The sequence below is a fragment of the Kwoniella dendrophila genome, chromosome 10, assembly GCF_036810415.1.
Source record: "Kwoniella dendrophila CBS 6074 chromosome 10, complete sequence".
In the NCBI taxonomy this organism is placed as follows: Eukaryota; Fungi; Basidiomycota; class Tremellomycetes; order Tremellales; family Cryptococcaceae; genus Kwoniella; species Kwoniella dendrophila.
The window spans coordinates 1-21,565 of record NC_089485.1 but is presented as its reverse complement, the minus strand read 5'-3'; the positions used below and the strand labels follow the sequence as shown (position 1 = coordinate 21,565).

The following is a 21,565-nucleotide window of genomic DNA, read 5'->3' as shown; positions in this document are numbered from 1 at the left end:
TAAGTGAATTGAATAGAATAAGATAGATGGACTATACAGATCAAAATACTCATCATCATACACAAGCTATACCCAGATCACCTCCTCAACATTCCACCTCGACATTCGGTGAACCATCAAACAATCAATATCCAACTCATTCTAGGTCTGGATCAGTTACTGCATTAGCACCATCGATATCTCTGTCCAGTGGAACTTCAAATACAAGAAGTAGAAAATATCCATCACCTTTACATTCACCACCTCAACTCTCTGAACTTTTACCAGATTCACCTACAAATAGATCAACTTTGGTAAATTCGACTTATCAAAGGTATCTACCAACTAATATAATGAGAGTCTCAAGAAATAATGCAAAAACATACTTGAATCTATCAATAGCTTTTAACATTTTATTCTTAATAGCTATTTTTTTACCTAGTGAACATGCACATAATATCGTAGGTGATAAAGCTTGGGGTAAAATAGAACAATATGGTTTATTGAACAATAGATGGGGTGGTGCAAGTCAAGATTTATTGTCAACAAATGGTGTTAGTCAACTTCCATTACAAAGTGCTAAAACATGTAGTATGTGCGAAGTAAATCCAGAATTTTGCGAGGAGTTTGGGTGAGTGCATGTACTTCCATTAAAGAATATCTCTAAGACCTTTACAAACGCTATCTGATATGAACTCCATCACTGCACAAATGGTCAACTAACGTTTTTGTAACTGGCTTTGTAGAGAGGACAATTTGACGAAAGCATTGGGTTTTCTCGGTGAGTGACATCAGATACCCTGTCTCACCTAATGCTATGCTCCATAACATGTGATTCATCCGGAATACACGTAAAATCAAGCCATACAACCTTGAAATCGAAGGCTAATATCAGGTATCACCTCATAGGTACGAATAACAGACTCAGAAGAGCTTTAGTGAAAATGAGAAGTGGTCAACCTTTCTCAGTTGGAGTAATAGGAGGTTCAGGTGATTTCATTTCCAGATATAGTAGTATATCCCGATTAGAAAGCTAATTCAGTCGATCTTATCGAAAAATTACAGTGTCAAAAGGACATGGTCTCGATGCACCTGATGGAGATAACGCTCATACACCCAAAAATCTGAATCGAATAATCTTTGATCATTTGAACGACCTCTTCCCAAATCCTAAAGGTATCAAAACCGGTTCAAGCGGAAGATCAGAAGGTAAAAATACTTTTGTAAATGGTGCTCAAGGTGGTATGGGTGAGTAAGAGTTTACGATTCGAGGATACAATCATCTCCTTTTTTGGTATTTATTGGCGGTTAGAGCTAGTAGACATATCAAGGAAGCTATTTCATCAACAAGGACGGCGTTATCAGAACTGATCAAATTACGAGTTAGGCTAACGAATTTTTTGGCCTTGTCCATCTTAAAGGTACCGATTATTTCTCATTGTGTTTCAACGAACATATCCCAGAAGATGTTGATTTGGTTTTGATTGAACTGTCTATCAATGATGAAGTGTAAGTTGTTTCGTCGTATCTAGTCTTTGCCTTGAGTCTGACTTTGACTATACGAATTACAGATTGATCAGGAATATGAACACGTACGAATTACTCGTTCGAGGTTTATACGATTTACCCAATCAACCTGCTGTCATGAATCTTCAGTAAGTTATTGCATCAAACCTTTCTACGCCACCTTTCCAAGACTTATCTAATGATGATTTACAGAATCTTCGCCTTAATGTTCCAATATGTCGCCAATGGTGGTGATCTTGTAAGTCTCTCCCATTCACCTCTCTATGTTTTGAGCCGATCCCTGTTCTGTCATGTATAGCACCATGGTATAGCTCAGTATTACGATGTACCAACGGTGTCTGTAAGAAACCCAGTTTTACCTCAAGTACTTCGTAATACCACAATGGTTAGACACCTGTTCCATAATAGAGTCAAAGACCTTGCTTGGAAGGATCCCTTGGAAGAAATCGATTTGCGACATGTAAGTGATATGACTGGCCTACTGATATGTCATCCGGAGTGATAGACAGGGTTTATTGACGACTGCATCTATAGCTTTCATGGCAAGGACATGAACTTATGGGTAAAATTGCTTCAACATATATAGATAAACAGTTATGTGAAATGGATAGAATAGAAGCTGCATTAGGTGATCATATAGATTATGAGAAATTGTATCCTATTGAACCATTGCCAAGAGTGAGTTGAGGGCAGATGAATTTGAATAGTAAGAAAACAAGATCGCAAGCTGACAAAGGGGAACCATTCAATCATAGGCGCCAATCATGAAGAAATACAGTCCAGATTCGAATTTACCTAAATTAGCACCACAATGTTATTCAGCCAATGCATTGAAACATCCATTAAAACCATCAGAATCAAAAGGATGGAGACATTGGAATTGGAAAGAGAAACATTACTTAATTGCAGATGAACCTGGATCCAAAGTTTCTTTCCCAATCTCTACAACTCTAGGTCAAGTTCAATTACATTATTTAAGATCATATCAATACAATTTAGGTTCAGCAGTTTGTTGGATAGATGATGACAAATCAAAATCAATCAAATTAGACGGTTATTGGAAAGAACCTTATAATATCGGAAGGTGAGTTTCTCTTTTCAAAACATTTTCTTCTGAACAATAATATCTTGTCAAATATATTTGCGAATCCATCGATATTGATACTCGGATCAACTAATTCACGATCACTTTACTGACTAACACTTTTTCTTACAGAGCTGCTACCATCAGAGACGATCTGAAACCAGGAGATCACGTACTTCATTGTGAATTGTCAGATCAAACTGCTGATCCCAAAGGAGGACACGAATTCCGAATTATCTCGGTCATGAGGTGAGTTCATGATATCAGTTCGACCCGTGCGACATAGCACCCTAAGTAAGTACGATTGCTGAATTGTTGCCTTTCGCCCGTTATCAGTATCTAAGCAAATAAAATAACGACCCACTTGTTTGGAGCAAGATTGACAACCAATGAATCTTCTGCTGTAATCTGGGGTATGACAGAGATTTTTTGGCTTCACAACAGATTAAGAAGGTATAAGAGGACTTATGCTTAACACCCTATCGTGGAGGATGTATTATGTGGATTTTTGGGCGTAATGGAAATGACCATGTACAAATATATACCTAGAGTCACAATTTGAATTAGAAGCAACATGAAGGTATCATAGAATTAGAAATACAACAAAACAACATAGAATACTACGTTTATATACTTACTACCTTATGCACTTCACACCTATGTATCTATCGCATGACTCAGATTTTCTTTCTTTTGGAACATGGAATTATATATGACTTTTTGCTTGTAAATTTCGTCTTAGCTTGTTCAGTTACTTCAAATTCGGGCTATCGTCGGCGGGAAAAGTGAGCTTGTAATAGCAGAATTCGTGCATTTACACGATTGCAAGCTTCTGTTAGTGAAAGGTAAATTAGCGTATATGGCAAACGCAATAGTCTGAATTTTGTATAATGTCTCTACACACTGTTATTCATACATTAGGTGATTACAAAATGCTAAAAATCTGATTTGAGAAATCGTGTGAAAATCGTAATAATGGTCGTTTATTGATAGACAAAAAGAAAAGAGAGAGAAAAAAAGTCTAAAGACCCTGTTTTCAATTGTCCAAGCGAAGTAAAGAAATCATAGATAAACCCAAAATAGAATTGAAAGGAAGGATGAAACGAAATATGAGACAAAAAAAGGTCTAAGTTCTATAAAGCAAAAGACAGATCGTTATTTAAGATTGAAATTGTCCCCGGTTATCTAATTTTAGTGTAAAAGCGAAAAAAAAAAAACAAAAAGAAAAAGAAAAAGAAGGAATTGAAGATATAATGGAAATATTCTATACTTTATTTACTTAATTTGATGATAGTTTTCTAGATTCAATTTTTTTACTTAATCGATCAAATAAATTTAAGAACATTTCACCATTTGCTTTGTATAAATTTTGATGATATTCTAACCAATCTTCTTGCATGTCTAAAGTATCTGAATCCAATTCTAATTCTTCGGAAAACCCTTGTTCTTCTTCTTCGACTTGATCAAGATCGTCTGATGATAAACCTAATAATAATTGTTTAAATTTATTTGAATTTGATGATCTTTTATTTTCATTATTATGTATTGATTTACCAGGTAATAAAGGTTTGATTACTTCTGTCGTTGTTAATTCTATCTCGACATCAGATACAGGATCAGTTTGTGAGTTTGAGGATCCAAGAGTTATAGTTTTGGTTATAGGTTGATATGTATATGGATTGATACCTTTTCTCAATAGTTCTATAGCTTCAATTTCTTTTAATCCAGAAGCATGTAATACGATTGATGGATCACGTAAGAACTGATAAGAATTTAATAGAATTTCTGAACCTAATACTGGAACCTGTAGCAGAGAACAAAACCCGTTAGAGAATTGTTTCTTTGATCGTTGTAGATATTCGGATGATTCTACTCACTTTACTAACTATACCAGCAGGAATGGCTGAACTTAATTTCTTTTCATAATAATTCCAGCCTACAAAAGCAGGTAAAATCAAGTCCCTATTCAAAGATAACAACAGCAAAATCGGATCAGTATGGGAAGCAATCGATGTATTGGTGCCACATTTCCGTAAGATGACTTACATTGAACCTAATAATCTATAAAATTCAGTATAAGCCAAATCTGAATGGATGAAAACCATATCTTTCATTGAAGGTGGAATATCTAATTTAACTGAAGGTACTAATTTACCAATGAAATGTAATGTTACTGGTGGTCTTGAAGGATCATTTGATGATTTATATGTTGAATTCGATTCAATTTCTTCTTTTGTTAAAGGTAAATAACCCCAAATTGATGGATCGACTTGTAAAGCTGTTTGCAAATCATTCATTATTGGTATATATGTTCTACTCCATGGTTTGATGTTTCCTAAAATAGCTAATCTTGATGGTATTCGATCAGCTCGTTTAGGGAAATATTGAGATACTTGAACTGCTTCACTATCAGGTAAAGTGGCGGGATCTACTGGGAAGATCTTTTGAAATAATAGCGAAATGAAAATTAGCAACTTTTCCGTCGTGCTCGGTTAGCTTATCAAGCTACAGACTGTGGGATACTTACAGGAACAAACTCTTCGACATCAACTTTACCCCAATTTAAAGAATGTGACATTGTAGACCATTTCAAGACCTGTGATTTTAAAAAAGTTTTAACATGTTTTGATAAAGTTAAATAAGTTAATCTATTTTCATTTGTTGCCTTTTCCCATTGTCTTTTTTCTTCATCTTTTAATTGTTCTAATTCATGTAACATACAAATTAACTCCAAATCTTTATTATTTTTCATTGATTCATATGCTATTTTATTTTTTGGCCAATTGAAAAAACCATAATCACATGATATATGTATGACTACATCGATCTCTTTATTGTCTACTGCTTTGGCAAATGTTCCATCTGAATATGGTGTTGGTTTGACTGTATAGTTCATTCCTTCAGATAATACTGTATCGTATCCCCATCTGAAGCTATCACCTGTGGTATCAAAGGGTTCACAATCTATTTGTAAGTGATCTTCCTTTTAATCAAGGAGAAGATTTTCAAACTTACGGTATAATGTGAAGTTGGCACCGATATCAATCATAGTTTTTAGTACAGCTCCTACAACCTCTACATTTGAAGTCAATTAATATTAGTAAACTGATGATAATTTGGCATGGTAAAGAGTTAGCTCACCTTCGTGGAAACCAGCATGTTCCAGAACTGCTATTCTTAAATTCTCTACACCATTCATTGTACCTCCATTTAAAGTTTCATCTACATCTAATTCATCATCTAAATACATTGATTTTGACGATGATGAAGAGGGTGATTTTACTTTGGTAGCTATTAATTTTGGTAAATCAAAAGCAGAAGTTTCAACAAAAGTACCTAATTCACCAGCCGATCTTGTGCTGATTAGATCTGCTACACTATCTTGTTGTTGTTCATGATAAGATGACGATGACGTCCAAGAATTTTCAGAATATAATGAAGAGAAAGTAGGTAGGTTTTGTTTTTGTAAATAATGATTCGGTATCGAACTGTATAATATCACTATTAAAGCCAAGATTATTAATGTTATTGATTGTCGACTTGATATTAATCTAGATCGTGGTGCGTACACCTTTGATTGGAATGACATGGTGATGTTGTCGAAAGTTGTCTATATTGAGGAGATTAGAGAGAAATCTCTAACTAAAAGAGCGTTGACAAAGTTATCGAGATTATAAAATAATTGAGAAGGTATTCAAAGAGAGTCTTAATTGATAAAAAAACAAAAGATAATCGAACAATCGACACGAGAGATGTATTGGAATCTGTTATGATCACTCATAGTCTCTGTTAAGCTGACCTCTTTGCGGAAAAGATATTTTCTTTCCTTAATCACAGTCAGTATAACAACTATCCTCCTCTGACGTTGAACGTAACAGGTAAGACGGATTCTCTTTTTGAGCTTCTCACAAAGGGTATTATGACAAAGGCTTACATACAGCCGTCGTACGTCCTATTACTTCTTTCCCTTTTACTTGGTACTCAAGGCCATATCGTCGAAAGGGTCCACACTGGAGATCAGCTTTAGTAAAATTTGAATCCTGATCCTAAATAGTAATCTTGATTATGAATCAGCACAGACATCGCATCTTATTTCTGTTAAATTCTTGTTACACCTAGCTACTGTGTCGAGTTTTAGGTATGAATTGAAGCTTAACTTTTCAGTTGATTTCCCATTCAATTTTTACTTCCTTGTAAAAGTTACGATATCCAGTGAGGGTGAAATGAATGGTTTTCCCTTTATGAGTTCTGAATGATCGTCGGCTCCCATATCTTTTACAGTTAGTTCTGGACAGTTAGAGGGTTTCCAAAAAGACCTAAAATGAAGATTGATAACGAAGGCTTAGTACTACGAGTACTTGTTCCGGATATCAGCAGGCTTGTTAAGTCTTAACAGAGCAGATTCAGCCGTTGGGGCATCCCGTCCGGAAAGAGCTGACATGTGATACGTACACTGTACTCGTACTGTCCTCGTGGTATCGTAATCAGCGTCCTCTTATCTACTAACATATTATTCTGGTCGTTCTTCGTAGTCGCTCTTTGGCTTGCAGCTTTAATTTTCCTCTTTGAAGTGCGTAATCCTCCCGTGGGTGGAATGGGCTGTCTCCGACTTTACACCAAAACACTGAGCAACTTCAGAGAAGAAAACGGGATCTTGATATTTCTCTTTTAAGACCATGTGAATGAATATGAATGAATGCAACAATTTTGATGCGGTTACACACCCACCTGTTTCGGATGAGCTGATCTATACTAACTGTTCCCTGAGATAAAGTATGACTAACACTTTTAGCTGAGGACAAAATAGCGGTGATTCATCACATGTGCACAGGAAGAGAAGAAGGGTCTCGTACCTTTTTTCAAATGTTGTTCGAATCGTTTTCGTGGTACCGAATATCTTTCCGATCTGCAATTTATAATTCAGTTGCTAAACTACCTCCTCTGGGTTTATGCAGTACGAATCAGAGGAAAGGGTAAAAGAAAAACAAAACACATATTTTGTAACGCTTTCCTATACAAGGCATGACCAAAGGGTTGTAAAATTATCCTTGACAAAACCCTGAAAACGTCCCAAAGACGGTTTATTATATGATATTTCTGCCTATCTGACTAGCTAAAGCGGTCAGTAGCAAGTTGCATATGGGATCTTATGATTATATGCCATGCAGAAAGCATGAGGTTATTGCATGCTTTTTAAGTAACAAAGCTATCCTATCCCTCCGAGTGTAGACATGCATTCTTTGCAGATACACGCAGAGGGGACCTGAGCGAGTTCATACAATCTTCTCAAGTTGAACTCGTTACGATGGCAAACGTGAAGAACAGAATGGTATGATTGTTTTCAAAGTTGAGACAATCATGAATGAAAAAAAACTGAATCGATATATTGAACGAAAAGAAACATGTATCAGTAGCGTCCGGTTTTTTTCATTGAATGGTCGGGACATGTCTTGGAAACCCCTTACACCATGGAAAGTAGTTGATAGTTGCATCGTTTAGCATATACCCCCTAATCCCATATTTGTATCAAGTCTGTCAGGTAGGTAGATAGGCGAACGTACAGCTGCTACTCCTGGATTACAGATATCTTTATCAGTGTTTATCTCGGAGAAATAAGAATGACTTTGACATGAAGGGTAAACAAGTAAAACAAGAAGGTAAACAACGCGTGAAAACAACAACAAGATTATCCTAGATGTCACTGATCTACCTCTTTGGATTTTATCTGGTACCTTTTGAAATCTAAACCGATAACAAGACATTCTCATCTTCTTAGTTAAAGATAGAATCCATTCATTCTCAGAAACATGCTTTTACCTCGTGGTGATTGAGATAACGTTAACCTCGAGATTTGTTTACATGAATATTTATACCTGGAAACATTTATTTCTGATTCATTTGTGTGACTTTAGTATGTTCTTGTTATATTGTTTCGATCAAGCTAATTCAAAATATTATTAAACGAATCCTTACACATATCAGTATCTTGGCATAGATTCTGAGGATCAACATAAGACAGAACCATCAGCTGAAAAAACTAATCAATTGATTAATGTTTCATCAACACCCATACATCTTACGCCTTTAATAATCGCCATACAATCATACCTAGGTATATCCTTGCATACAACGGACCTTTTCATTGTCAGGATAGGAAAGGGAATTAGACAACATAGACATTCTGTGTAATAAGGTAGAGCTTTATTGTATACACGATAATAACGGATACAAAGTACGGAAAAGGAACGTACTTTTAACGATATATTAACATGTGAGTCAGAATTCAGTTTCCATGTTTGACCTGAATATGCAAACGATATTATTGCCATTGTTACTTTGGGATCACACCTTTATGCATCTCGATGGATGACCTCGTGATATGTATAACTTTGTCTTCATGATCATCTTTCGTTTTCGCTTGTTTGACATTTATTTTCTTCCTTCACCTTACCTGTTCATCCTTATATCTCCTTACATTCACATTCCTTTATAAATTCCTCTTTCCGCCAGTCGGTCGCTACGCTGCTCACTCTAGTCACTCTTTTTGATCATCACCACGCTCTTTTATTCGGCTCCGAATTTACCACTTATTTTTGTGTGCTGTCATCAACTGTTCTTGGAGCTTTTCTGTCCATCAAATCTATCTCTCGCTATACCACAATCACGCATTGAAATCACTTGACCATCTACACCTGTACCTGTGATCGCTCATCTTATAATCCCATCTCTCGAAGACTTGAAATTTAATTGCTGACTATATACTCCTGTTTCATCATCCTTCACGTCAAATGTTCAGCTTCATCTCATCTAAAGAATCTATACCCACCACACCATTACCACAACATCGAGGATCTATTCGACTAAATTCACCTATTATATCACCTTCCAATACATCGGGAAAAAGAAGAAAGATTATGCCTATACAGATAAATAGATTTACCGCCTTTCTGCTCCTGGGATTCGGTATAACAGTTTTGTTAACGCATACTGCGGTAGAAAAAGCTACTGGTCAGTCTACTATACAGGTAAGTGATATAGCCAAAAATATGTTCTCGGAGATGGAGCGGGGGGATCAGAGCGTACTGATATAGATATTGGCCTGTACAAACAGCATATAAGTAAACTTAGTAAATATTTACCCTCGAAAACAGTAAATAGATGGGCGGATTTATATGTTGCAGAAGCGGATTTCCCAGAGACCACTTATATGACAGGTGTAGCTGGATTTAGTGAGTTCAATTACATTTTCTGAAACTGCACAAATAATAGAAACATCAGATACTGATGAGAGGTTTTCTACAGATTACTTCCATAATCTATATTCAGCAAACGGAACATTCATAATCCTTACATCTTCTCCCGAATCTTTACCTGAATATGGAATAAGTGGTATATTATCAGATTTAGAAGAACCAAATAACAAATGGCATAATCATAAAGCAGCATTAGAGGATAGAATTATGATTGTTTCACCTTCTGAAGCTAAAGAAAGTAATTTATTAGGTAAAGCTGCTATAAGAAAATCTGGCATTAGTTTAATGTTTAATGATATTAAAGAAGGTTCACATAGTTCATTCTTGAATCATTATTATCATTTTATAGGTGAAATGTTTTTAGGTTTATGGAGAGTTATTACGGCTGCTGGTGAAATTGAGTTACCTTCAAGATTGATTTATAGAGCTGAATCACCTGATTGGGTGAGTTTTTTCATTGTATCAAGATGACATCCTATTCATACCATATAAGGTATAATCCGCGTTTTCTGCAATAAAGGAAGATTACTGATATGATAGATTTAATTGAATTGTAGAGGGACCATGCTGGTATAACGACTTGGTTTCAACAAGCTGTACTTCCCGAAGCTGAAATTGAAGAAACAACGATATTTGAAGATAGACGAAAAAGTGGTGTAACCTTCTTATTTGATAAAATCGCTATCGCCGATGTGAGTTGCAAAAAGAGATTTAAGCATCAATTCCAATCATACATCGGGTTTATGTAAAGACTGATGCCTCTAGTGTACTTTTAGCGATGGGCTGCTCACAGAGCAGGAGATCAAGTGAAATATTGGAACAAAGCAAACGCAGATTTACCTTCGTTGCCTGTACCTCTGACATGGATGGATCCGTTGCGTGATCAAATAAAAAGACTCGCTATTGCCGAGGGATGTGATTTCAAAAGAAAGAATCCTAAAGTACCTATTGTTTTATATATCAACCGGTAAGTCGAACTCTTATCATATGAGAATGGTCATATCAATTCTGTTTGGAGCCAAAACGCTTATTTGATGTTATGTGAAACAGTCAATTGACCAGTAGAAGATTGACCGATGAAGATGCAGATGAACTGGTTGAAGAAATGGAAAAATTAGCTGAAGAAGGTGTAATTGAATTTTACAATGAATATATGGAAAAATTACCTAGAGTTGATCAATTCTGTTTAGCCATGAAAAGTGATGTAAGTTCGATGTCTCTTTGGTCAGAGCATGATCTAGCCAGTTCTTTTCCATCCCGCTGTGTGTCCAATATAGCTAACTTTACTTTACTTGGCATTTTCGCAGGTAATGTTCGCTGTTCACGGTAATGGATTATCACATCAATTATGGATGAAACCTGAATCTGCTGTAATGGAAATTATGCCTGTAACAGGATTCGCAAGAGATTATGCCATTTTAGGTGAAATGATGAATCATGAATATTATGCTATACATTATAATGAAACTTTCCCTGTTGAAAAGTGAGTAGGATTTATCTCTCTTTTGAATCCCTTGGGATAGAATGAAATGGCAGAATCGCTAATGAAAACTTTTTTTTTCCCTATTCTTCCATAGATGGAGAAAAGAAAATGGTTATGGTGTTGATCAAGGTCCAGATTTCCATTCACCTAGAATAACAGTAAGTATTTCTGCTCTAATGGTATTCAAACGAAAAAGGGACTTGAACGCTTACGTTCGAAACACAATATAGGTCGATGGTAAATTCATGGCAGGTATGGTTAGAAAATTAGTTTCAACAAGGATAAATGCAGTTGAACCTCCTTTACCTTGGTAGTTAGATCGATATCTCATCTTCAGGATAAGAACCAGTTCGTTCGTTTCAGGTTTCATTTAGGGTTCATGGAATCATTCATTATTTGATAAAGCGAGATGACCTAGGAGGTCAAATCTTTAATATGGACGATAGCATGACAAGATGCTTTCTTCCTTCGTATAATCTATATACATCATACACATCACAATACACACTTATACAGCATTCATACCATATGTAATCTTCACGCATTTCAGATCATTACAAATTAAGTCGCAAGTCGTGGATTCATGCTAAAGTCGTCAAGGAAGTATCCGTGAAACCAGAGAAAAGTCCGTGTAATGATCCTCTACAAATTGATTTCAACAACAGAAGCATCATATCTAGATCTGACAAGAGGACCTAGCATCCGAAACTCGGTTATAATATTATATAATTTACCATACCATTGAAGCAGATCCACAATTTACAGTGTTGAATGTGACCTCTTCCTGAACTTCCCCCTCCCCTCTCCTGAAATTTTAGATAGCCTAAAAAGATAAAGCTCTATTCCTGACAGTACCAGTAAACCCACTTTTCGTACCTACATCATTCCATCCACCCTTCATCTCTTCTTTACTTTCCAAATCATCAGTATGGCTTTCTCGTATCGTTTCTTCAGATATATCTTTCATATGTGATATATCATGTAGATGACCATAACGATTTTCAACTAATGCAGGTGATTTGAACGTCCATCCTTTGAATGCGAGACTGGAGATTTGTACATGTATATGTATTTCAATGATTAGCACTTTTTGTTCTATATAACCTTATAGCAAGGTGATCTGACTAGGAGATGGGATGAACGGATGTAACGAATGAAGAGACTTACCTCTTTCTGATTTCAAGCAAATGTTCACCGTGTTTCTTATCCCTTAATAACGGATCTTTGGTAACGTTACCTGCTGCTCCATTAGCAGGAGCCAAAGGCTAATGAAGTATATTATGAGTAAGTAAACTCATCCGCAAAATCTCAATAAAGAAGATTGGTCAAACATTACTCACCTCGTCAGGAATATCATCATCAAAATGTCTTGTATCATCTTCAGCATATAAATCAGGATGATATGGAGGTGTTTGCTTATGTAAATCTAGGGTTGAAACAGGTATCAAGAACACAGTTCCTTGATCAAGGTGAACAATGTCGTTGTTGTACACTCACTATCCCAATCAATTCCTTCAAACCATTTATGTTTTTTAATTAATTCTGCACCATCATTACCTAAACCTTTACCTAAATTTATTTGTCTGCCATTTAGAGTACTGCTGTTGTTACTTGCTTTGGTATTCGCAGAAAGGATGGAAGATCTTTCATTTGGTGTGGTACCTAATCTATCTTCAGGTTCACATAATAAAGCAGTCATTAAATCTAAACATTCTGGTGAAAGACGTGGTTTAGGGGGGAACTTAAGAGTGGTTTTCCAGTTTAGACTGTACCCAACGATTTAGCTGAATCAGCTCCCTTGCACCACCTTACAGATTGTGAGAATTGCGTTATGAATGAATATAACAGTGGAGACTTTTACGTACATCTTTTGACGAGTGACATGTCGCTGAGTAGGAAAGAGTTAGCTGGATAAACATCTATAAAATGAGATCTGGACTTACTGAGGAGCTAACAAAAGGTGGATAGCCGTATAAACTTTCGTACACTGTAAATACAATTAGCGAGCTAGCTAAACTACAAATACTCTTAAGCTCACTAATCACTCCCAAGGACCACCAATCGCAACTGAAACCGTAACCTTGTCCACGGATGACTTCAGGAGCTGCGGTCGAAATTCATATTAGCTTGATTACCTTACTCAAACACGTTCTGGCTCCTTACCCATGTAAGAATTTGTTCTAAAGCCAAGTAGCAACATAGTCAGTCTCAACTGGTTGAAACATTTTTTTTTGAATGGGGAATATAGTAGCTATCTTTTCAAAACTTACCCACAAACTGAATAAGCTAAATTTCGCCTTTTATCTTCTCTCCAAGTTAACAAATGTTTACCTTGAGATTCCCATTCTTTACCTAAAATCAAATCTATATCTTTCTTTTTCATTCTTTTAGTTTTTATTGAAGGATATTCTAAATCAATACCATGTTTTTTCAAAATTGATAATCTTTGTTGTTCATAATAATTCGTATCATGAATCCAATGTAAATCTGTCGCCAAACCAAAATCTGATATTCTAATATGACCTTGTTTTGTGAATAGAAAATTATCAGGTTTAATATCTCTATGTATAAAACCTAAAGAATGCGTTTCTTCTAATCCCATAATCATTTCTGATATATAAAATTTTGTCATTGATTCAGAAAATGTATCTCTTTCAACTAATAAATTTAATAAATCTCCACCACCCATAAATTCTAAAACCAAATATAAATGATCATTATCTTGAAATGCATAATATAATTGTACAATCCATGATGGTTTATAATTTTCTTCACCCGCAACGCAAGTTGATAATGATTGTGAAGCTGCAGCAGCTAATAAATCTTTTTCGGCTCGTACATGTCCTTCTTGTGATTTACGAAGCATACTAGATATCATAAAACGGATTCAGTGTTAGTCATAACTTTCGAAACACTACTCAGTTGCCATCAACTTACTCTGCTTTACGAAGCTATAAAACATCACGATTAACAAATTAGTTACATTTTCTCTATGCAAAGGCTTCACCTGTCATTATCCAAAATAAGACTTACCTGTTTCATAGCAACCAATCTACCGGACTGTTTTTCCCTTGCAATTCTTACAACTCCGAAAGCACCGTGACCTATAACTCTACCTAATTCGAAACCTTTTACATCGACTTTTTTTCTTCTTTCTCTCAAGATTCTATTCTCCTCTTTTAACAGTTCTTCTCTTTTCAAGTTTTTTTCCTCTTCTGTTAATCCTAAATTTTCAGGTAAATTGAAAGTTGATTCTAAATTTGCTAATCGTCTAGCACGATTCAATACATAATTACCTGGATGGATTGGTTTATTATTATTACCTAAATCAACAATTTCATCACCTACTACAGAATCTGAAGGTATAGGTGTTGAGTTCTGTGAACTTGTATCATTATCATTATTGAGTTGTACTTTTGGTGCTGGTGTTTGTAATAAAGCATGATAATATTGTTCAAAGAACAAAGCAATTGACATTGACTTTTCTAAAGTTTCCAAAGAAGGTTTTATGACTCTGAATGGTAATTGGGTGAAAATCTCTTGTGCTTTTGGTCGATTATCTCTTCTACTTCTTGGTGTAGGTGGACTTGAAGGTGTAGGTATATCAGATAAAGCTTCTTGTTTAGTCTCTTTAACTTCTTCAGGTATTATATTTGCAATAATGACTTCTTCACTTTTCGTCGTTTGTGATTCAGCTGCAGCAGAAACTGGAATAGGTAAAGCAGATATCGATTTTTTCTTGATTTGTAATGGTTGTGTATTTCCTTTTACATTTGCCGAAGAAGAAGAAGTTGAAGGAGTTTCAAAGTATCCTTGGAAATTAGCTATGACATTTGGAGTTGATCCGCCAGTCAACAAAGGGGAGACAGATGCTTGTCCAGTTGAACGTGTATTACTCGTTGCATTAGTCTGTATGGTGGGTCTTGCTTTACCCGATGTTCTCAGTAAAGTGTTGGTGGTGGAGTATATCGATGACGGTAATCCGTTGACGACCCGTAGAGTGCCAGGAGGTTTCCTGTAAAAATACATCACAAGTATCAATATATGCGACCAAACTGTCGGTGTCACCTAACTCACGCATCATCGATATCAGCGTCAACCAATTCGCGACTTCGAGCAGTAGCTTCAACTACAGCAGCAACGGCTCGAGCTTGTTGTTCTCTCGCTCTAGCTTTGACAAGTTCTTTGATTGGGTATGCCCAAGCGGGATCTGAAGCGGAGAGGAAATGAGCAGTCTGTAATAGTATCTGGATAACGTGAACAACCCAGTTGGATCGCTGGAATAACTCAGCATAACTCACCGCCTAGCTTATCGCCTAGACCTTCTATAGACCATCTTAGTAGTAGTTCTGTAGCTTCTTCATATGTGGATGCATGGAAAATATGTCTAACATGTTTGGGTAGTCAATAACTTGTGTTATAGATAATTACAGCACAAAATGGATGTAAATCCAAATAAGAAAGCTCACCTAAAATCCTTTGGATGCCCAATCATCTTTTTATCAATTTTTCTTTTTCTCAATTCGACGACTTTCCATTCTTCTCTACCACCGCCTGTCTGAGCACCAACTCTACCACCACCTCTTGCGTAACCCCTTGTTCTACCTCCTCTACCTCCTGATGATGCCCCGGCATTTCCTCTATATCTGACTTTTGATTGAGCTTGTTCTTCAATTAATCTCACATATGAATCTGCTCTAGGTAGACCATCTCCACCTAATCTAGGTCTTGCATTGATGTAACTTGCTTTTTGTTGGAATGCAGGTGGAGGAGGAGGTGATCCATATATTCTAGATTGTGAAGCTAAATTCGTACCTAATCTAGATGGTGTTGAGGCTACTAAATTAACTAAATCATTATAACCCGAATGTATCAATGGTGGTGGTGGACGTCGTGATGTTGTTATAGTCATGACAGGTAGATTGATTGACCGAATATGGTCAAAATCAGAGCTATATCGTTTGAGAGGATTAAGAGTACTGAGTACCTGATAGTCTAGAAAATGATGTGAAATACCTGTTTTTGTTAATAATAGTTATTGTTTAGCTTCGACTTCACTCAAATGGAAGGCTATGTGTGAGATGATCCATAGGAGAGGTAATAATCTGAATCAAGAGTTAATTGTGAGATGTCTCACTTTCTTCGCTTGATTATATTACCAGCCTCAGGCGTATTACCATATTAATTGGAATTCACTCACTAGCGACAAATCTTTCACCTTGGTTCCAATATATTGATATGAATCAAGTATGACTCAAGTATCCTTCTTGATATTTATATATTGAGGATGCATTTTACTTCGAAATACGTTTGCCACTCACAGTATTCGTCTATCTACACCTGTTGTTCATTCGAAATATAGTATACATTTTGATGGTAACGTTTTTGAAACCCTTTGACCACCTCTTCAGCTCCCGAGCACTAAAATTGCGTCTGTGGACATATTTGTTCCTTGTGACAATGATCAATAAGCGTCATCGAGTGATCAATGCAGTTGTGTATTCATGAGTTTATAAGGGGGAAGTTGAGATTGGTACCTGTAACAAGAATAATAAATTCTGCTGATATATCCGATGAATGCCTATGTCAACACTCCATTCGCTTGGTACCCTCTAGAGCTTGCAGGTGTTGTATAGTCTGTGTTGACCGTCTGAGAAATGTAGAGTTATGGTCATGAATGCATGTGTTGAAGTGATAAAATATGAGACAAGTAAAAAACAATAGAAGAGCAATCAACAATAAATGATTATTTTATTTACGAATTTGACCCGGATAAGCGATCCTACTCTAACTGACCTCATCAACGATCCTAGTCATTTCTCTTCTTACATCATTTTTGAACATCGTTCTTCCCAACAAACGAATGCGTTATACAATGTTTACATACATGTTATTATATAACTTTCACGTTTTCATCTATTTATACGACATCCAGCATACATAGCATAAGCTTGACCATTCAGGTTAATTCAAGAAAGGTGATTACTGCTAATCTTCCGATAAAGGACACATATCCACCGTGATCGATCTTTTGGCCGATTTACGATATGTTATCCCATACTTACAAGGCATTGGTAGTAGGTGCAGGTCCAGGTGGATTAGCAGCTACCAAATCATTACTTGATGTAGGACTGAAAAACATATGTTGGGTAGATAGGACATTTGGTGGTGGTAGATTGAATGAATTGTATAGGGAGATATCATCGTGAGTCAAAAATACCTTTCTAGTGCAGTTTCAATGGAAAGCTATAATCTCTGGTAGCGTACTATACATTAGCAAAGCCAATCGCTGAAGCTTGATACTGTCTGCGTGAACATAGAAACACAAGAGTAGGGATATACCTAGATGCAGTCAATTCATCCCAAACATGTGGTCAAATAATCGAATCAACACCTAAACCAAATGCTTTTACAGAATTATCTAAATTCAAGCGCGATGAGACATGTGATTTGAGCTATACTGGAGATTTGATAGAAATGTTAGAGAAAGGTATAACGGCTAAACAAAGCGTTAGTAAAGTATTAGGTCAAGTTGAAGAAGCTAGATTTGAGGTAAGTTTTGATCAGATTAGATGTGGAAGGACTAACGACCTCCTTGATTCGTGACTCGAAATCAAATCGAACAAAGCTAATAATCTTCCGATAATGATATACAATGTAGGGATCAACATGGAAAGTACAAATAGCAGGAGAATCAAATAAAATAGAAACAACAAGATTATTTCTATGTACAGGTTCAAAACCGATTATACCAGATTTTCATAAAGAGTATAATTCAAATTTAAAAGTATTAGATTTAGATCAATGTATGATAAAATCACAATTACCTTCTTTATTAGATTCAGATTCAACACGAAAAGTTATTGGTGTTATAGGTAATTCACACTCAGGAATTTTAGTTTGTCGTAATTTGATCGAAACAAAAATAAGAGAAAACATGAACTTGAAGATCATGAATTTCAAAAGATCACCTATAAAATATGCTATTTACAGAGACGATGGTACGATTATAAATGATAATACAGGTTTGAAGGGTTCAACAGCGGATTGGGCAAAAACTTATATGGAACCTTCAGGATCAGAATATGAAAAATATAAAGATGTTGTAATAGAACAAATTGATACAAGTAGCAACGAAAAAGGGATATATACTGAGAGGATGAAGGAATGTACACATTTGATCTATTCTATAGGTTATACACCAAATCTATATCCTAAAATAGTTATAGATAATAAAGAAGTAGATCAAGATGATTTGGAATTTAATCAAAATACAACAGAATTCTCAATTAGAGGAGGAAAAACCATAAATGGTTTATATGGTTTAGGTATCGCACATCCAGAAAAAACTAAAGATCCAAATGGAAATTATGAAAATGCTGTTGGTTTAGCAAAATTCTTTAAATTTGCTGATGATCATAAAGAGTTATGGAAGAGAAATGAGTAAGATTGTTGATTCGACTACGTATCTTCGAGCAGGACAAGAGAGTTTTCGGTTGATATGTAGCATCCTAGATCTATATTTAGATAAAACCATGTAGCATATAACATATAAATTTATATAGACATAGATAAATACCTCAAACGTACTTTGTAGCGTTGATGAACAGTAAACTCTGGATGCAGAATGATTGTGCATGAACCTGGTTCATCTGTCTTGCTCGATTCAAGGATATCAAGCTTGCGGAATATATACCAAAATCCACCAAATCGATCCATCATATGTAGAATCTATATCGTCCTAAGCCCAAACACCAACCTAAACCAAAGTAGAAGAGTAATTACTCAAATCACTTGTATGTATAGCAGCCTTTGATTCCGCAATCAATTGTCTATAATTGTAATCTGCAGAATCGATATGGGTTCCAATACTAGGGCTCGTGGTTGATCTCCCCAAAGTACCTTTTGATGCACCATCTGAACCAATTCCTGCACGGTGAACGATCCAATCTAAATCTCTAGCTTTCGTTTCCAAGTACTCCATGACAGCTTCATTATCTTCATGTTGACCATTGAAACTTCTGGCTATTGTATATCTAATTGTACCAAGTATAATACCTAATGAGCCTTGATACGGTCGACTCAATCCTCCAGCTTGATATAAAAATCGCTTGACGCCTTGTTCTCGCATTGATGGGACGAGTTTTTCCATAAATCTGAAAACGATTCTATTATCACTTTGTTGACGTTCTCTATCTCCAACCATTGCACAAACATAATCTACACCTTGGCAAAGTTTGTTGGTATCGATTTTTTCAGGTTCTTCTAATGATCCTTCCCAAACATCGAGGTTCTTCGCTTGATCACCTAGCTTATGAGGTGAACGAACCAAGACACGTACTTTATGCCCGTCTTGTAGAGCTTTGTTGACGAAATGTTTACCAGTTCCACCTGTTGCACCGAAGACCAGAAATAGTGAAGGTTTTGACATTGTATGTGATGCTTTACAACAAGATTGTATAAAGGAATGCGGGATATTTGTGTTGTAAGGGATGTTGATGGGAAATAGTCAACTGATTACAACGTGACGATCTGTCAACCTGTAGTGTATATAGACTGCACAGCCAGCTTGAACAACAACAACATCAATCCTGAGCAAAAGATAAATGATCCCCGAAGCCGAGCCACAGGTGTTTATCTACATGGAAAACCATTTTACCGTAATGATATCAGAATAATAATATCTCACGATTATAAGTACGAGAGGCTGAGCATGAAGGTCTTACCTACATGGAAAGTTACTGTACATACCTTCGTGCCTGATCATGCTATTTGTAGAATCGCTCAAAGACATGTCAACATACAATGACAGACCTCGTATTAGCGATAGCATGCACGTTTACCACGATGCTAACCTGAGTGAACATCGTCAACAGAACCACAACATCACATCAAATCAGTTACATAGTCTTCCGGCCGCGTTTGGGTGCGATCAAGCAATGATTCATTCCCGAACATAGATCACGCCAACTGATTAACTGCAAACTTCCGGAGCCATGATTGACAATTTCATAATGCATTCAATATATGTGATACAAACAATACATATCACCCAGTCCCGCGCTGATATCCTCTCGTCTCTTACCTTCCCTCCTCCCTCTTCCCCCTCGACAGGTAGAAATCGATTCCTTGCCCCGATTCCGCCTGCCAACGTGCAATTAAGAGAGAATATGCATGCAATGTTATTATTGAAATGTAAATAACGTACTTTTTCGTTTGATTGATTTATACAAACAGAATACTATAATTGTAGCTCACTAATATTCATAAAGTCCTTATGAAATTCCAATTGTGTGTGGGGTATGAAAGCAGACAATGGAGATGCTATTTTTTTTCTTTTGGACAACCTTGGTTGCTTCGGTCTTCCGGAGAACTCCCATTACGCCCCGTACAACAAGGGTTGCGATAGGAAGGACTCGGGTTAGGGGGTTACACGCCCGTTCCAGGGGGGGGGGGGGGGGGGGGGGGGGGGGGGGGGGAGGGGATGACCGTACGGTGAGGAAATTTTTTTATGCATGCAAACGGGTCAGATGGTGAAGTAAAGGCCTAGGATACATAATCTGAAGTCAGAATGAAGATAGCTTTGATGTGTGTTGAGATATAAAATATTTTCAGACGGCTCGCCATTCTGACCCCTAAGAAAATTTGACCCGCCACGGTACCAAAATGGGTGATGGTGACAGCCATGTATGATCTTTTTCATTTCTGTTTGACATTATCAGTAGAGAATGGACTGATTAGCCAGGATAAAATAGTGTGAATGCATAGAGCGTGATGTGTGTTGAATGAAAAATTATTTTCAGACTACTCACCACTTTGACCCCTATTGACCCCTGTTGACCCCCAGCGACCCCTAAAAACCAGGGGGTTAGGGGGTTAGGGGGTTAGGGGGTTAGGGGGTTAGGGGGTTAGGGGGTTAGGGGGTTAGGGGGTTAGGGGGTTAGGGGGTTAGGGGGTTAGGGGGTTAGGGGGTTAGGGGGTTAGGGGGTTAGGGGGTTAGGGGGTTAGGGGGTTAGGGGGTTAGGGGGTTAGGGGGTTAGGGGGTTAGGGGGTTAGGGGGTTAGGGGGTTAGGGGGTTAGGGGGTTAGGGGGTTAGGGGGTTAGGGGGTTAGGGGGTTAGGGGGTTAGGGGGTTAGGGGGTTAGGGGGTTAGGGGGTTAGGGGGTTAGGGGGTTAGGGGGTTAGGGGGTTAGGGGGTTAGGGGGTTAGGGGGTTAGGGGGTTAGGGGGGTTAGGGGGTT

General features: G+C 36.9%; 6 protein-coding genes across 6 annotated transcripts; 3 read left to right on the top strand and 3 right to left on the bottom strand.

Annotated features, from left to right (window-relative positions):
• Positions 1-26: 26 nt before the first annotated feature.
• On the top strand, positions 27-2,843 carry L201_007001 (uncharacterized protein; the record flags this gene model as incomplete). Its single annotated transcript, XM_066222712.1, has 11 exons — positions 27-610; positions 726-760; positions 889-969; positions 1,045-1,227; positions 1,401-1,488; positions 1,551-1,634; positions 1,699-1,744; positions 1,805-1,966; positions 2,041-2,184; positions 2,262-2,590; positions 2,723-2,843. The coding sequence occupies 11 exons, from the start codon at positions 27-29 to the stop codon at positions 2,841-2,843; spliced, it is 1,857 nt and encodes a 618-aa protein (XP_066078809.1).
• Positions 2,844-3,869: 1,026 nt separating this feature from the next.
• L201_007000 (uncharacterized protein) lies at positions 3,870-6,179 on the bottom strand (the record flags this gene model as incomplete). Its single annotated transcript, XM_066222711.1, has 6 exons — positions 3,870-4,394; positions 4,468-4,552; positions 4,637-5,031; positions 5,118-5,530; positions 5,606-5,665; positions 5,732-6,179. 6 exons carry the CDS (start codon positions 6,177-6,179, stop codon positions 3,870-3,872), a joined length of 1,926 nt encoding a protein of 641 aa, XP_066078808.1.
• A 3,199-nt stretch (positions 6,180-9,378) lies between these two features.
• On the top strand, positions 9,379-11,640 carry L201_006999 (uncharacterized protein; the record flags this gene model as incomplete). The annotated part of the gene is made up of 9 exons (XM_066222710.1): positions 9,379-9,615; positions 9,702-9,819; positions 9,893-10,287; positions 10,401-10,535; positions 10,620-10,810; positions 10,894-11,047; positions 11,151-11,326; positions 11,421-11,484; positions 11,557-11,640. 9 exons carry the CDS (start codon positions 9,379-9,381, stop codon positions 11,638-11,640), a joined length of 1,554 nt encoding a protein of 517 aa, XP_066078807.1.
• A 509-nt stretch (positions 11,641-12,149) lies between these two features.
• Positions 12,150-16,238, bottom strand: L201_006998 (uncharacterized protein; the record flags this gene model as incomplete). Its single annotated transcript, XM_066222709.1, has 14 exons — positions 12,150-12,372; positions 12,494-12,591; positions 12,667-12,752; positions 12,824-13,092; positions 13,192-13,214; positions 13,270-13,313; positions 13,365-13,430; positions 13,490-13,506; positions 13,597-14,193; positions 14,264-14,277; positions 14,360-15,341; positions 15,404-15,536; positions 15,628-15,713; positions 15,796-16,238. 14 exons carry the CDS (start codon positions 16,236-16,238, stop codon positions 12,150-12,152), a joined length of 3,081 nt encoding a protein of 1,026 aa, XP_066078806.1.
• Positions 16,239-17,373: 1,135 nt separating this feature from the next.
• Positions 17,374-18,773, top strand: L201_006997 (uncharacterized protein; the record flags this gene model as incomplete). The annotated part of the gene is made up of 3 exons (XM_066222708.1): positions 17,374-17,531; positions 17,647-17,878; positions 17,988-18,773. The coding sequence occupies 3 exons, from the start codon at positions 17,374-17,376 to the stop codon at positions 18,771-18,773; spliced, it is 1,176 nt and encodes a 391-aa protein (XP_066078805.1).
• A 312-nt stretch (positions 18,774-19,085) lies between these two features.
• Positions 19,086-19,757, bottom strand: L201_006996 (uncharacterized protein; the record flags this gene model as incomplete). Its single annotated transcript, XM_066222707.1, has 1 exon — positions 19,086-19,757. The coding sequence occupies one exon, from the start codon at positions 19,755-19,757 to the stop codon at positions 19,086-19,088; it is 672 nt and encodes a 223-aa protein (XP_066078804.1).
• Positions 19,758-21,565: the final 1,808 nt, after the last annotated feature.